At 39.7% G+C, this 16,265-nt stretch overlaps 1 protein-coding gene across 2 annotated transcripts in view; it reads left to right on the top strand.

Annotated features, from left to right (window-relative positions):
- LOC122788853 (N(4)-(Beta-N-acetylglucosaminyl)-L-asparaginase-like) overlaps positions 1–7,592 on the top strand; it is an 802,551-nt gene extending 794,959 nt beyond the window's left edge. For both annotated transcript variants that reach the window (XM_044055760.1, XM_044055752.1), the window contains one exon: positions 7,147–7,592. In XM_044055760.1, the coding sequence (XP_043911695.1) occupies positions 7,147–7,248 (102 nt within the window). In that variant the 3' untranslated portion in view covers positions 7,249–7,592. The remainder of the gene's footprint in view (positions 1–7,146) is intronic.
- The last annotated feature ends 8,673 nt before the right edge of the window (positions 7,593–16,265 follow it).

Here is a 16,265-nt window from a genome sequence, read left to right as displayed (position 1 = left end):
AAAGGTTATGGGACCTTTGCCGTTGAACATGAACAGCCAGCCCCCCTTTGTTTTTTGTTCTGGCCGCCGACCGGCTGCCTGCCGGCAGGGGAGAACCCTACAGTCATGACTGCAACAGTGAAGACACTCTTACATCTACATTTATGGTAGGTGTACACAACTGTACTTTCCCCCACCCCCTTAGTGATTTGTTTTGGTCTTTTGTCCCATTGGACAAAAGATCATCACTAAATAATAATGAACCCAAAACCATTACCTTGTCAAAAATACTTAAAAAGCTAAGTGAAAACAGTCACATCTTGAACTAAACAGTTCCATATACAGAAATTATCCTAACTTTAATAAAGGCATTATAACCTCATCTATTTTCTCTTCTGATGAGGTTTACAAACATAAGTCAAATAAAAACCTCTGACTCCATTTCCCGTAGTAAACCGTTTCAAACCTTTCCACACTTTAGAACTGCAAACTGAAATCACTTTCTCCTATGATCTCACAAAATTCTTCCGTAATAGATTTCACAAGAACATTTAAAACTCACTCAATAAAGGGGTGGGATATTCATGAGCATAGTGCGCTGTTGCATGAATGCATTCTGCACAGTGTGTTTAGTGCAGCACTGTTCATTTCCAGGATTCATAGACATGAATGAAGGTAATGAAAAGGGGCATAGAGACAGCTGTCGCTTTCTGTAAGTGGTGTACAAGTGCATAATATTACGTAGTGGTGTATTTGTGTATCTCTACTTCAGACAAGAGGGAAGAGCTGTGTAGCATGACAGTGCTACATGGTGCATCCAGGAGCACCTACATAATAGGGTATGTTATACCTTACTAAGTATTCTTAATAAGGCATATCACTTATTAAGTAAATGTTCCCTGCTGTGCTGTTCTAGCATGCCTACATCTGACTAATAAAAAACTTTCGGTCATTAGGCATGACAGCACAGCTGGGGTCATTTCCATATTTTATTAATAAGGGACTCGCATTGGCATGAACTTGGCAGTGTCACTTTGTGGTGGCTGGGAACAGTGTGGTTTTGATAGTAGGGTTGTCTACATCACATGGATTTTTTATTTTAATTCAGCTGTGATGTTCTGCACTCATGTGGTGTAGTGTTTGTAAATTGTGCATTATTTTGGGGGTGATTTGCATTTAGGTTCATAGGTTCATACTAGGCGCTCTGATGGAACTAGGCTACAAGATGGGATAAGAATATGTATAACTGTCTTATTCCTTCATATGCCAGTTGTTTGTGAATTGTGTAGGGCTCTGGTGTACAGTACAGCTGCATATCATCTCTACAACTTGGAGCACAGTGTTTAAGAATTGTGCCTTCAGTCTGCAACTATGTGCTTTACTCCAGCTTGAAAGTTCACATACAATGTACATGTAAGAAATAATAGCCAAGTGTCAAATAACCTAATGGTCTACGTTCAGTAAACAGCTATGCTAATGTTAAAAGTGGACAAGGTTATGGCTTGTCGTTCACATCTGAATGAGCTGCAACCTGTTGATTGTTGTTTATCAATGAAAGTTATTGTCAGTGCCATTTCTTTCATAGTGCTGGTAGTGAAGCATGGTTTTATTTGTTTTTGGGGGGGTTTTTTCCTCCCCAGTTGTGGAACTGTGAATTTAATATATACACGTGAGGAGAGTGTGGAGACAGACCTCCCCTCCATGTGTGATGGGGGTTGCTCCACTTGCAAAAAATGCTTTTATTTTAGTTTAGAATATATGAAGCTTTGACCCGTTGTGTTTCCTTAGTTATATGTTTATTTAGATATTAATCATTGACTCATAGTGAAAATTCACTGAAATATGTCATGATTTGATTTTCATTTTTACTGAAACATGAACATTTTGTAACTCGTTTTAGTGTAGTAATGTCAAATGACTTGCACATTATCACTTTACTTTGCATCTTTCTTCTTGTCAAAAATGTTGCTGAAAAAAGATCACTTTTGAGCCAGTCCATTTACCTACAAACAAAACGAATATATAAAGTAATGTTCACTATAGGCAGAGGAAATGCCACTATATAAATGCCACATACTTTTCATTGTGAGCCAGCATCAGCTCAGGAGAATCACAGTATAAAAACATTAGTGTGCATATTTGTTCTTACAGTTTGGGGAGGTAACCCAGTCAGCAAAGAACAAATAAATAAATTTCCAAGGATCATTGGGTCTTAGATGTCTCAGACCGCTACATTCTCTGCTCTTAGGCCATATGTTCCAAGGGCTTTTTCAGGAAATGAAACAGTCTTCATGGTATAATCCCACACTCTTCATCTCACAGGAGCCATAGAAATGTTTCTTTCATCAAAAGAAGGAGAAAGTGATTTTTTTTCCTAGTTCTTTGTCATTCCAAAAAGCATTTCAAAACTACACCTCTGTAGTTTCAGGAGACGCATCAGGTACCCCAAGCTCTGGATGGTGTCTGTGCTTGGTATCATGTCCCTCCTTTTCCTTCCTTTTCTAGAGAGATGGGACATGAAGAACATCTTTTGGGACATTAATGTGTGGTTGCCACATATTGTAGTCCTTCATTACATCTGATTCAACACAGTTTTATGTAAGGCATTCTGCTTTCTATGATTCTGGCCATGGTGATTGAGACCTTGAAGAAAAATGGCATTTACATGCTGCTATAGATGGGTGACTGGCACCCAGTGACTCTGTAAAGGGATACTCTGAGAATTGTCTCTCCCAAGTTGTTCATGTTTTCAGGACATGGAAGTCACTGCAAACATGGCAGTGTTGTTCCTGCATAAGTAGAGGGTACAGCAGTCATGGTTTTCATGTTTTCATGTTAGGAAGTTGTTGCAGAGGTTAAGGTTGTGATTTGTAGTCCCTGTGGTATAGAGTTTTATTCTCTCAGCCCTCATTTGCCTTCTGTGCGACCTTAAGCAAATCACTTTTCTGGACTTTGCTCCCAGGTCAACTCTGAAAAGTGACTGTTTGCCCATTTGGCATACCTGGTTAACAAATGGGTATAATAATAATATTATATTTATTAACTGGGGAAATAGAGAGTACATGAAGTCTGAGCCTTTCTATGCCTTGTGGATCACTTAGCAGCTACCATCTTCATTGTCCATTTGGTCAAGCTTTAGATGTGTTAACTTCAGTCAGATGACAGTGATTTTAGAGTCATCACACCATCATGGACTTTCATCTGTCTGTGTCAAATCCTTGCTACAGTGTTCTGGAGTGGTTGGCTGTTCCTACCTGTTTCACTGTGTCACTAATCTTCAACTCTTATTACAGTCAAGCCTATTGCTGGTTCTCATGACAGATGTATAACTTGCTGTTTGGGAGCCCAGTTGTACTGCTTCCTGATTTAGGTCTAATGGAACTCCTTGGAGGGGGAGTGACACATAAACTTGCTAGACATGAAGGTGTTTTTTTCATCCTTTAAAATCTGGAGAGGAAATTAATACCCCCACCATCCTATTCAGGTCAAGCAAGCAGGGGGTGAAGTAGGCGAGATGTAAGAGGCAATATGGGGTCTGGCAGTGGGCTGTCATCCTCACAGCCTTTCAAGTCTTGATGAGGTGAATCAAATGATGGGTTTCTTTTGTAGCATTACCAGTTCTGTCCTTGGAACAAGGGCAGGGGAAGCCTGCTTGATTAAGATTTCTTCCAGCCTAGGAGTAAGGCATCCTGAAGATTGGCCTTTTCACTGCACAGCAGGATGTGGATCTCCCATGCTTTTTCACAGTTCAGCAGAGTGACAGGGAGTTGTTAGTAGATGCATCCTCTCTTCAGTTGTGGGGAACCTTTCCATGCTTTCCTCTTTTTATGTGCTTGCTATAAAAAAAAAAAAAGACTTGAAACACATCTTTGTTATCATTTGTGGATGACATGGGTGTAGTTTCAGACTATTAGTTCCTAAACAGTACAGGAGTCTAACCACAGAGTAATACAAAATAGTCTTTCCCCAGGTGAATTGCAGTCAGTTCTGCCTTTGGGAATTTTCTACTAAGTTAAATCCACTGACCCAGCCAGATCTACTTGCTTAGATGACTGCAATTACTGACAACTAAAACTGTTTATTGTAGTCTTGTGAGTGAAAAAGTTTCAAGCATCCTGTGGGTTCATAGGTTGGTACTAGGCTATTGGCCCTAGGGCCTATACAAGCCTAGCCATAACAATTCCCTGACTATTTCTTCCCACAGTGTTTACTTCCCCTGGACCCCTGTCTAGCAGGGTGACTGACATGATCCCCGGGGTGAATTTCCTATCTCCCATCCAATTGAAAAAGGTTCAAGCATCCTATCTGACTCATTTTCTGAGTTTTCTGGGAATTGTCACCTATTTCAGCTTGTCTGTTTGATCCCTGTCTTTGTTATCCTGTGGTCAGGACACATATTTTTACCATTCTCATACAGGTTTAGATAGTATGTAGGGATGACCAGAATTGTGAACCTAGCACAGACATGTCAAGCAGTTCTTCAGTGGAGTTCTGCATCTTCTGTCACTAAAACTCTTCTCTTTCATGGGACAATAGTTGTTAGATTAGCAGAACTGACTGTCCTTCATTCAAACTAGCTGTTTCAGCGAAGTTTGTATTTATCTTTCATACATTTCTCTTATTGGTGACTATTACTTAAATATGCAGAATATATTTTATAAGCTATTTTTTGGTAGGAAACCTTGCTTAGCCTTGCGCAAAAAATATGTATCCCTCATTAGTAACCCACTTATTAAGTAGAGAATAGTTGTAGAGCTGTCCCTATACTGTCCCTCCCCAATTTCTTTCTTGGGGGAGAAAGCCTTTTCTACTCTGGACGTGTATTGCCAACTCAAATTTTAGCTAAAGAGAGTGAATAAGTTCAGTAAGATAGACTATCTTGTAATTTCCTTTGCTTCGGGTAAGAATGGTGTAGCTACAGCTAACCAAACCCTATCCAAATGGATTGCTAACTGCATACTTCTCTCTCTACTTTCAGGCTACATACTTTCCTTTGGCCAGTACACTTGAAGGCTACTCCAGTAGTAGTTTGGCTGCATTGAGTATCCTTTTTAAGAATGTGTCCATTGTGGATCTTTATGTGGTGGCAACTTTCTAATTAGTTTTTACATTGACACAGCAGTGCTGCTTTGACTATGATTCCAGGAGTCAGTCCTCCTTTGGCATCTCAGTTTCCCAGGAATTGGGCTTCATAAGACCCTTGTATTTTAGGCTTTGCCAGCTCCTGCCTCCCTTTGAGGTTGCTGTATACTGCATGGGATACTTCCTATCTGTTACACAGTGACACCTTTGAGGAAGATGTAGAAGATATGTTAGTAATTAGTGTAACAGATGAGCCTTTTTTCATAGCTAATTCATAGGTTAGTACTAAGCTAACTGCCCTTGTGAACCATTTTAAGCCTAACCAATTATCCCATGTGAGACTCAAACCCTGCACCTTGTGGTTGTAAGGCAAACATCTTAACCATTAGGCCACCCTTCCAACTTGAGAGGATACTTATTACAGTGCCACTATCACTGTATGTGTGATATTTGCCTTTGTAGGTGGATGTTCTTCTAAGTCTTATGACATGTTTCTAAGCACTCCTACTTAGTTTCAGGGGTGGCCAGAACTAAGAAGCACTGGACTGGAAGTCTTTATAGACCTGGCACATGATGCACAAGCACTCTTGCTCATACGAATTGCAGGAACAAGAGAATGCATAAAAATATGCTGAAGCTTCAAGTCTCAGCTGTTACTCACTGCTGAAGACACTGTCAAAGATTAACTGATGAAGCAAGTATTAGCTTACATATTTGCATTTTGCATAATTTACATTATTATCAGTACATCCTTTCCAAGGAATCCTTGCCTACCCAAGTAAATATTTTGTGCATTGCAACATTTTTTATATTTCAGTAGGGGGACTTTTTCTTCATAATTTATTCATACAAGGAGTATATGTTAACTGGATAGGATTTCTTAATGCTGTTTGCTCTGTTACAAGTTGCTGCACATCTATTTTTAAGTGTGTTTACTGACATTTCCTGTTATTACTGTTTAATCATCCATATATTGTAATTGTTCAGCACAAGGCTAGGCAAATAAGCTGTGGTACTTTCCTTCAGTAAAGAGCACTGTCAGATAGCTTTTCAAATTATGGTATGATGTATTTTAGTTCTCCTTTACCATGTGATTAGTTTGTATATGTAGTTATTAGTTTTAAACAAAAGAGAACTCTGATCTGAAAATTTTACAGTTGTGCTGTATATTACACAAATACGTTTTAGACAGAGACCCTTTGTTATTATGTGATTCATATACCTGTGATTCAAAGCTGACTGATGTTTTTTGGGCTATGCCAGCGCTACCAAAATATGTTTATGAATTGCAGTGACTTAACTCATAATGAAACTACAATAAATATTACTTTTTCCTGTTCTAAAGAGAACCCACATTATCCTTGGCTTAAGTATTTCTCCAAAAATAAATTACTATCAGAAAGTTGTCTATTCAGTATCACAAGGTCACTGCTATCATTTATAGGGTGATCATGTAGTACTGCATCTAGTTATTCTGGAGTGTGGGAGTATAATCTGGACATAATCATATTCACTTGGACATGCTGTGGAGAAATTCACTGAGTCAGTATTGCATCCAGATTTGAAATTTTGTTGCAGATAACTGTGTGAATTGGAAAAGGCTTGGTGAGTGGTCCAGTAGGTAATGGTTAAGGGCTCTCTCATTTCCCATGTGAGATTCCTTCTGTCAGTGTCCATCTATTTCCTAACATGTTCCCCAGACATGCATTAAGTGGCAAGGTTCCACATTTCCCCTAATAGTGGTGCAAGCATGTGAATGTGTGTGTGTGTGTGTGTGTGTGTGTGTGTGTGTGTGTGTGTGTGTGTGTGTGTGTGTGTGTGTGTCTATATAAATATATATATGTGTGTGTGTGTGTATGTATATAAACATATATACATGAATATGTATATATGCATTTATATAGCCTGCAGTCCTACAGTGGGCTGCAACCCCATTCAGAATGGCTTCCTGTCTTATGTCCACTGACAGGACTGCACATCAAGGATGACTGTGACTGAGTTAAGTAGAAGATGAAAAGGAAAAAAAAGGTTGCTCCATTACAAGCATCATCTAACAGTTTCATTCTTTCTTTCTTTCTTTTCAAGGGTGAAGTTGGAGTTGCCTCTTCAGTTCCATTTCCTTATGTGGTTTGGTCACAAAGTACTAACACCATTCATCAGTTTCAGCAGTCACCGTATTCCCCATAAAATGCATTTTCAAGTAAAATCTGGTAAAATGTGTATGTGAATTGGCCTATGTTAATCCAAATTAGGACCATATGATCATTGCAGTTTGTTTAAAAGGAAATTGATTTATAAATATATGCTGTAATGCTATGCTACAGTCACCAATGACAGTTAACAGATACCATATTCTAGGAAAAGATGCCAGAGTCCCACTTATCTTTAATTGTCAAGGATACATTTATGTACTTGATTTAGTTTTTTATTTTTTTTTAATCATTGACAATCTCTAAATCTTTGAAACCTGTTTTTACCTTTGGTCACTTGAGTTGTAGTTTCCTGTACAATAAATTGTACAATACAAATCATTCATTTGCATTGGTGTTTTATTCAGTGTTTGCTGTTATTTTAATCAATGCTGTGTGCATATGATGCAGGTCTGGTATATGTTGGCTACAGTCACAACTCACCACTGCAACTGCTAATTAGTGCCTAACAAGTGTTTTGTGTCATGGTGATACCTATTTATTTATTGTTTAACCTCCCTGCTTCACTCTGTGCTATAAATGAAATAATCTGCTTTTAGTGATGCTCACAGGCTTATTTCTGCCTTGAGTAGATCACTTATGTTGTTTCACATATCTTGGAGTACAAAAAACTTGTTCAGCAGCTCTTTGCACAAATTTCCTTACAGTAGTGAATGGTCTTACCTACTTCAGTCCTCTTGATCCTTCCACTGTACAGTTGCATGAGTGTGTTAACAGCCGTGTGAAAAGTAAAGCATTGGACTGATAATCATATACCACAGTGTGTGTGAGTGTAGTAAGAATTGCTAAAATAGATAAGAAGATATGTATTCCTTTATTTGGCAACCTGGCAATTCCACTCAGCACAAGAGAAGCATTCTTTTTTCAGGTTTGATGAGGAATGAGAATTGAACTGAATATTAAATAAAAATGCAGAAGGATAGTTATACCTCAGAATGAAAGTCCAGCTGAGACAAACTTGGACTGAGTATCTTGCCAGCAGATAATTTAATAAACATAAATGCTAACAAGTAGCATTTAACAGTCTGGGTGGTTGGAGTACAAGCAGAGCTATGTTACACTCTGTTAATAGTGTACTTTTAAAGACTGTGGTAACACAAGTATAAACTACATTGTTTTTAACAGTTTAGAATAAGATAAAGGTTCAGCAGAAAAAAAGTACAGTTGTGTAAGTAAACTTAATAAAACAGCAAATAATGATGTTCTCATTGATCACTGCTCCAGTAGTCTAAGCTATATGGGTTATATCCTGCATGGGTTATATTCAGCCAGCTTTCGAAGCTTCAGGACACCTTCCATGTGCCAGACGCCTATCCTTTTAGAGCTTGCTTTCTACCGATAAGAGAGCTGCTCTGTAGGTTTTCAAGGTTCAGTGGTTGGCTAATGTTCCATTTCCAGGCAGATAAGTTCCCTTTGGGGTAAAGTTTTACGCATTGTTTTTAAACTTATTTAAACTGACTTTTTGTGCGAAACAACTACTTTTAAGCAAGGAAAAATATTTTCCTTGTGACTGTCTTGTGAATTTTATGTCCTTTTAAACAGTCTATGGAACAAATACCTTCTTCCAGCCACATAAAAAAAAAATTAAGCAGCCTTTTCCACCAAAGCAGGCTGGTAATTTACCTCAGCTGCAGGTGAGTGACTCTAATGTGGCCAAAGCTAGTTCGTCAAACCACTTTTCTTTTTCTTTGGATCCCATTGGTGCTGTCTACAAAGCCAGCATGGACTGGGGTTAGCCACTTCCTCTGTAGCTGTTGGGGTCTTCTCAGTGGGCAAAAGAGAGCACTGTTATTGGTCATGGGGGAAGGGACAGAGAATTTCTCCCTGCTTAGCTAAAATGTTTTGCTCATCCCTGGGGAAGCTACTGCTACTGGGTCTGTTTTACATAATTTTCCTGCCAAACAAAAAGCTAAACATATAGTGCCTCCTGTGTCAGTTACTCTGGACACGAATAATTTGTTGAGTTTGGCTCGGGGTCTTTTTCAGGTTCCTGATCCTTATAAGGTGGTTTTGTAAAAGAAAAGGGATTCCTGCTACCACAAAAGGTTTAAGAACTGCAGTTTGTAGAGGAGTGTGAAGGGGCAGATACTTGGTTTCTCCTCAGGTTTCTGATTCAGATTCTGAGGAGTGAGGTATCTGATTCTGCATGTGAGGCATTTTCTTTTTCTGAGACTGTTTCCAGAAAAAAACATTATTTACAGTGGGAAAATCATGAGGTTTCTCAGTCCCTTAGAAAAGATTATGATTTGCTATGACTGGATTTCCAGAACCCTCACCCACCCTCCCAGTGCTGTCAGCATTGGAGGATGTGTTTGTCTCAGCATGTGATTTCCTTAACTACCAACCTGATACTCCTAAGAAAGGAGATAGAACATACAAAGTACCTAGGTATTTTCAAGTTTTTATTCACTAGTCCCAGACCTGGCCCAGCAGCTATAACTTCAGATTTTCATTATTCTCACTGCTGTAGTAACCTGTGGATTGTATGCTAAGGATACAGCACCTGACCAGCTTCCCAAAGCTCTAATGCCCACCCACAGTGTCACTGTGTCTGCCTGTAGGCTAATCCCTTTTAGATGGAAGCATAAAAGCAGTTGAATATAGTAAAATTATTCAGTGATTTCTTGCTGTCTCATGCAGATGCATCTCTTTAGACTTTAGTGCAGCAGTCAGCCAAAGCTTCCTGTCAGACACATAAGACCCTATTTAGGTACCCCTTCCAAATGTACAAATAATATTTTGAATATTTTTTAGTGTTTTTACTGCTTTTGCATATGTCACTTTAAGAATACTGTCTTTTAAGACACGTTGGTAGACATTCCTCAGTTACCATTATTGTCTTTCTAGGGATTGCTTTTTAAGATTTGACTGTCATTTAGTACCCAAGGTGTACATTTAAGGGTAATTCTTGTTTTTAATGTGTTTTTCAACAGAAAGTATTTTTTTCTAGAAGAATAATGGGATTATATGTGAATGCTTCTGCTTATACTTGGTTTGCTTAGGTTTTATGTTATTTTGCAGGGCAGCTAGTTTATTTAATTCTGCCTATCTTTTGGCAGGGAATGTTACTTTCTTGTGGGATAAATTAGATTAGAAAATGGGCAGCCTGTACATCAGTGCACTGATTGGAGAATGAAATTTGTCCAGCAGGGTATTAATGTAAAAGTAATGCCCAGTGAAAAATGAGTCCGCTGCCTCACAGCAGCATATCAAGCTGCCATGGAGCTCGGACTGGGGGGAAAAAAACAGCCGCCATTATTTTACGCTTGTTAAACAGCAGTTCTGCTGTTTAGAAAATGTAAAATGTAATAAAAAGAGAGAGAGACTGTGTGTGTGTACGTGTGTGAATGCGTGTATGAAAGCAGAGAAAATTGTGTGTGTAAGAGATTGAGAGCGAGAGTGAAAGCAATGTTGTGTAACTGAATGCCTGTATGAAAGCACCGGAGATGGTGTGTGTGAGAGATTGAGAGAGTGAGACCAATCTTATGTGAGTGAATGTGTGCATAAATGCAGAGGAGATTGTGTGTGTGTATATGTATGTGTGTTTGAAAGCAGAAGAGACTGTTTATGTGTATATGAGAGAGAGAGAGAGAATGGGCTGTATATAAAATTGTTGTGTTTTACTTATTTATTTTTTAAGCACTATATTATTTATTTTATGTATTTTTGATGTAAAATGCTTCCTCCAACACCATTAGCATATACTACAGCAAGTTTAAAACATTAGGTGGAGGAACTATTTTACATTATAAATGTGTACAAAAAATAATGTAGTACTGAAAAACAAAGCAAGTAAAACACAACAATTTTACAGCGAGCCCATTCTCTAAGCGGAAATCGTCCTCCATTCCAACCTTCGAAGACTTCATGATTTTATTGGATGAAGTAGCATTAATGGTAATAAAAGCTAAAGAACTAAGAATTTTTCCCAGAAAATGGACTGATAATCCTTGGGAGAAAGTTCTCTCTTATTAAGACAATGAATCCAGATGTATTTTCATGTACTTAATCAAACTGGAAGCAAGAATTATTGGATATTGTATAACCTTCTTTATATGTTTATATTATTTTGCTATTCTCTTTTCTTTTGCTCGTGAGGCCTTTGTAAATTTTGTACATAGTTTATCATAATTTGTCATTTAAATTGTAAAATTGTTTTTTTCTCTATTGTTAGAAAATGAAATAAAAAAGTTTGAGCAAAAAAAAGAAAAAAAATTGAAACATGAGTCTGTGCCTCCTTTTTGGGCTATTATTATGTTTCAGCTGACAATGGGTGACTCTGCAGTGGCCACTACCAGTTCCTATTCCTGTAACCACTACAGGTCAGGGGCCAGACATGTTCTCTGCAGCTGTTTCAGTGCCCTGCATGGATATTGGAGAACCATCCATGTGGCTGTGGGAGATACTTCAAGGAACGTCTCGAGGTGTCTGGGGAAGGAGACCTTTTGTTCTGTATCATATGCTGTCCCATAGACATTCTCTCCTTAGGGATGTACCTAGAAAAAAAAAAACCCAGAAAATGAATTATACTGAAAATAAAGAAATGGGTCCTGTCTGTAAAAATAATGTTATTACCCTAGCCAGGAGTTCATTACAGTCAGTCAACTCTTGATGCTATATACCTTCCTCTAAAATTGTTGCTCCTCTTTCTTAGGAAGAGGATGAGTTTTCTGATAACTCTGATGTTGACAGAGACTGGGTTTACTCGCCACAACATTGTATGTCCCAAGACTGATTCTGTGGATAGTGAGCCCAAAGTTGTAGCAATGGAAGCTTTCTCCTTTTCTGACACTATTTCCAGACAGAGACATATTTGCTTGGGAGCAGACATATATTCTCCAGAGTTGGGCAGATATTATAATTTACTTGAACAAGAAATCTCTATTCCTGCACCCATTCATCCTGTTTTGCCTGCTTTTGGGATGCATTAAAAGCTGTCTGTAATGCTCCTGATTTTCTCCCATCAGTTCCAAAAATATATAAATTTTTATAGAGTTTCACATACAAATAAATTTCCATATTCTCCTCTTACAGCTGATCCTGCTGCAATCACTGCTGCAGCTAAAGCAACAAAAAAGCTCCTTGTCCCCACCAATCCATTTCCTGTGGATAAGGAAGGGAGGTAGTTGGACAGACAAGGCAAGAGACGCCTCTTCTCCCACATAGCCTTCAGAATCCTGAACTACCAGGGCTTTATGTAGAAGTTCATTTTGAAGTATTCTAAAAGTTTGGAAGAATTTCCTTCTTTTCTGACCCCTGAAGGTAATTCTTATATGAATTAGATTGTATCTAACTTGTCTTAAGGTTCTAAAAATGCTTTAAAGAATGTGTTTGATTGTGCTGATACTGTTTCCAGGCCTTCTGCTTCAGCTACTGGTTTGAAGAGATTTGTTTGGGTATGCAACCAAAACTCACATGATGACTTAAAGTCAGAAATTTTCTGTATTATTTTTGGGGGAGCTGTTGCTACTTGGGTACTCAAACAATGGAATGACAGAGGTAAATTAATGCAAGGAGTTTGTGGAATTTTTCAGGTCCCCAAATTCATCTTTTCTAAAACCTCTTCCCCTTTCAAAGAACAAAATTAGCAAATAACTTGGCCTAATAACAAGCATACATCCAAAAGAAAGTTGTCAGGAGGGTTATAACCCCAAATCCCAAAAAACAAAGGAATTTCCCAAAAAAGAGTCAGACACCAGCTTAAGAATGACTATGCCAGAGGCCTTGGTCACCTTTCCCCATCCACCTACTCTTGTTCCCCTTCCACTTTAAAATCATGTATCCTTCAGTGCTGTGGCTTGGTGTCAGATAATTTCAGATGTATGGGTTTTAAAGGTGATTCAGGAGGGTTACATCTGGCAGTGGATAGATTCTCTTCCTCCTTTCAGGGGGATTCCCCTTCACCCTCAAAAACAAACAGACTTGTTTCCTCAGGTGCTCCAAAACATGTCAAAAGCAAATGTCATAGTGTGTTCCTGCAGAATACTTGGGAAGGAGCTTTTATTCCAGAATGTTTCTGGTCCTCAAAAAAAAAGAAGCACTTGTGGATACCAGTTTTGGATCTCTTCTTCCTCCATCTCTGTGTTAAAGTTCTAAAATTCAGGATGTTGTCAGTCTGCTCACTGTTAGCCATTCTCCCAGATTAGTCAGTTATGGTAACCTTAGACCTCAGGGATACCTACCATGATATTTCAGTAGCATACCAGTAGTCTTGGTACTGCTGGAAACTTGTACACCTGATAATAAAGCATCTAGACTACATTTTGCATCCAGATAAGTACATTTAAGCTACATTTATAATTGTACTTATAGGTGTGTACTAGGCTAATGGCCCTGGATGCTTTACAAGCCTAGCCATAGGATTACCCTGGCATTGTGCCACCCGACCTTAGTTCCCAGTGCCTCTATCGAGTAGCGCCACTGGCGTTATCCCCATGGTGAATTTTCTATTTCCCATCCACTCATCGAGATTTCTGTTGAAGAGGGTCAGTGAGGTGCTCTGCTTGACATGTATGGGAAGTCTATTGCATAGCATGGGCAGTCTCTGGGTTATGAACCTGTCCCTCCAGTATGTTCTGCTGATTGTGGTAATGAGGTTGCGGTCTCTGGTGCGTGTGGTGCAGAGGAACTGGGATTTCTTTAGATGTAGCATTTCTAACAGAGCTGGGTCAGACATGGCTTTGTAAGTCAAACAGAGATCGCCTCTAAATAGGCGATATAAGACAGAGAATAGTTGTAGTTTTTTTAGTCTGTCCATATAGGACAAGTGTTTAAGGCCTAGGATCCTCTTTGTGAGGTACTTTTGTGGTTTCTCCAGTTGTTGCAGGTGTCTAGTGAGGTACATGCCAAATGGGGCATTGTATTCGATGACTGGCCTTATAAGGGACGAGTAGAGGGAGACAATGACCTCTTTCTTCCTGGATGCAAAAGAGAGGTTGCTGTCAACCTGTGTTCCCAGATCTCTTATAACGCCTTCTGTGTTCAATGGAGTACCATTGATGTGGTAATTCATGGGAACCGGGTTTTTCCCAAAGGGAATGACAACACATTTTTTGACATTGAGCTTAAGGCTATGGTTCTGACACCAGTCGTTGGTCTCAGCGAAGCCATTCTGTAGGATGTCAACATCACTTGGGGAATTAATAATATCTCCCAACTTGCAGTCGTCTCCAAACTTTGTCAGCCAGTGTCCCTTTGTGTTAGCCTGGACTTCAGAGAAGTAGATACTAAACAGAAGAGGACCCAAGACTGAACCCTGTAGGACTCCACTCATGACTAGTCAGCAGTCTGACTTGGAGTCAGCTACTTTCACACTGTGGGTTCTATATGTGAGCCGGTTTGCAACCCACGTAGTGATATAGGGGTTGATGCCTAGCTTATTGAGTTTTTCTATGATTTCTGAGTGGGAAATGGTATCAAAGGCCTTGGCTAGATCAAGGTAGGCTGTATGAACCACTTTGCCTTCATCCACAGCTCTGGTGACTGACTCAAAGAAGTGGACCAAGTTGAGTAGGCATGATCTACCCTTCACATTCCCTATATCCTTGTTTATTAGGTCCATGATGATGTGTTCCATAGCTTTGCATATCAGATTCATCAGGCTAATGGAGCAATAGTTCCCAGGGTCTGTAGTTGCTCCTCCTTTGTGGAGAGGGATGACTGTAGCAATGCACCATTTGGTAGGGACAAAGCCTGAGGTGAGGCTGTGATTGAACAGGGCATACAGGTGAGGTGCCAGTTCACTCTGTAGTTCATGTAGAACACAGCCAGGGATATTGTCAGGTCCCATAGAAGCTGTATTCTTGGCCTTGGATAGTGCTGTTTTAACCTGTGCCGCAGTAATACTGGGTGCCTGGCAATCTACTGGTATTGTGATTGGTCCTTGGGGGGGTAAAGTTGGCACTGAATCTGTCAGCCAGTATATTGGCAATATCTCTTGGCTCAGTATAGGAGGTATGATTGTGCAGTAGCTCAGAGCAAATCTGGGTATTGCCGTGGAGATTCTTTACATAACTATAGAAAGCCTTGTGGTTGTCTTTACTATCTGCTGCAATTCTGTTTTCATAGCTAGCTTTAGAGGATTTGATGAGGGATCTCAACTTTTTGTTGAGATTGATAAGGGAGTTTTTCCAGTCTTGGGACATCACAATATTCCGCATCAGTTTCCTCTTTCTGTTGTAGAGTTTGTTTATGGCAGGGGGCCACCAGATTGGCTTACTTTTTTTGGAGGAGAGCGTCTTGGTTCTTTTGGGTATGGCGAGATCCATGCATTTGTGTATGTGTTTGTACAGTGCATTGGTGTATGATTCGGCAGTCATGCAAATATTCTCCATTTGCATGGGTGCTGTGAAGTTAGCTACCTCTGTTTTTAAGAGCCCAAAGTTAGCTTTGGAGAAGTTTTTTATGGTGGTTACCTTTGTGGGGGATGGGAGGGATGTGGATTTCCAAGGTGATTAGTTTCTGGTCAGATCTAACCAGGGAGGAGTTGACTAGTGGTGTAGAGCAACAGTCACCCATTTTGGTAATGACCAGGTCATGAATATTGCTACCTCTAGTGGGGGTAAGAACGAGCTGGTCCAGGGCATTGGAATTAATGAATTCCAGGAAATGTTGGGCAACTGCATTGGTACATGAGTAGTTTTCTCAGTTAATGGAGGGGTAGTTGAAGTTGCCCAGTATGAGAGTGTTAGGTTGGACCCTAATATTCCCCAGGGTGCTTAGGAATGTGGAGTGTGAGTCTTGGGACATGGTTGGGGACCTGTAGCAGGCCGCAACTTGAATCGCTGTCTTACCCAATGTTAGCTGCACCTGAAGTATCTCTGATGCATTAAGTTGGGCTACCAGTCTGGAGGTGTGCGCATCCTTTATGAATATGGAAACACCACCACCTTTGGAGCTTCGGTTCACGTTCTGGGGCCGAAAGATGCGGAATGAGTTATAGCCTGGTAGTGCAGGGGTGCTTTCTGCTGCCTTGAACCAGGTCTCTGTTACAGC

The sequence above is a fragment of the Protopterus annectens genome, chromosome 1.part2 (genome assembly GCF_019279795.1).
Source record: "Protopterus annectens isolate FY-2018-M chromosome 1.part2, PAN1.0, whole genome shotgun sequence".
Taxonomy (NCBI): Eukaryota; Metazoa; Chordata; order Ceratodontiformes; family Protopteridae; genus Protopterus; species Protopterus annectens.
Note: the sequence above shows the minus strand (reverse complement) of the source record. Positions and strands in the feature narration are given on the sequence as shown.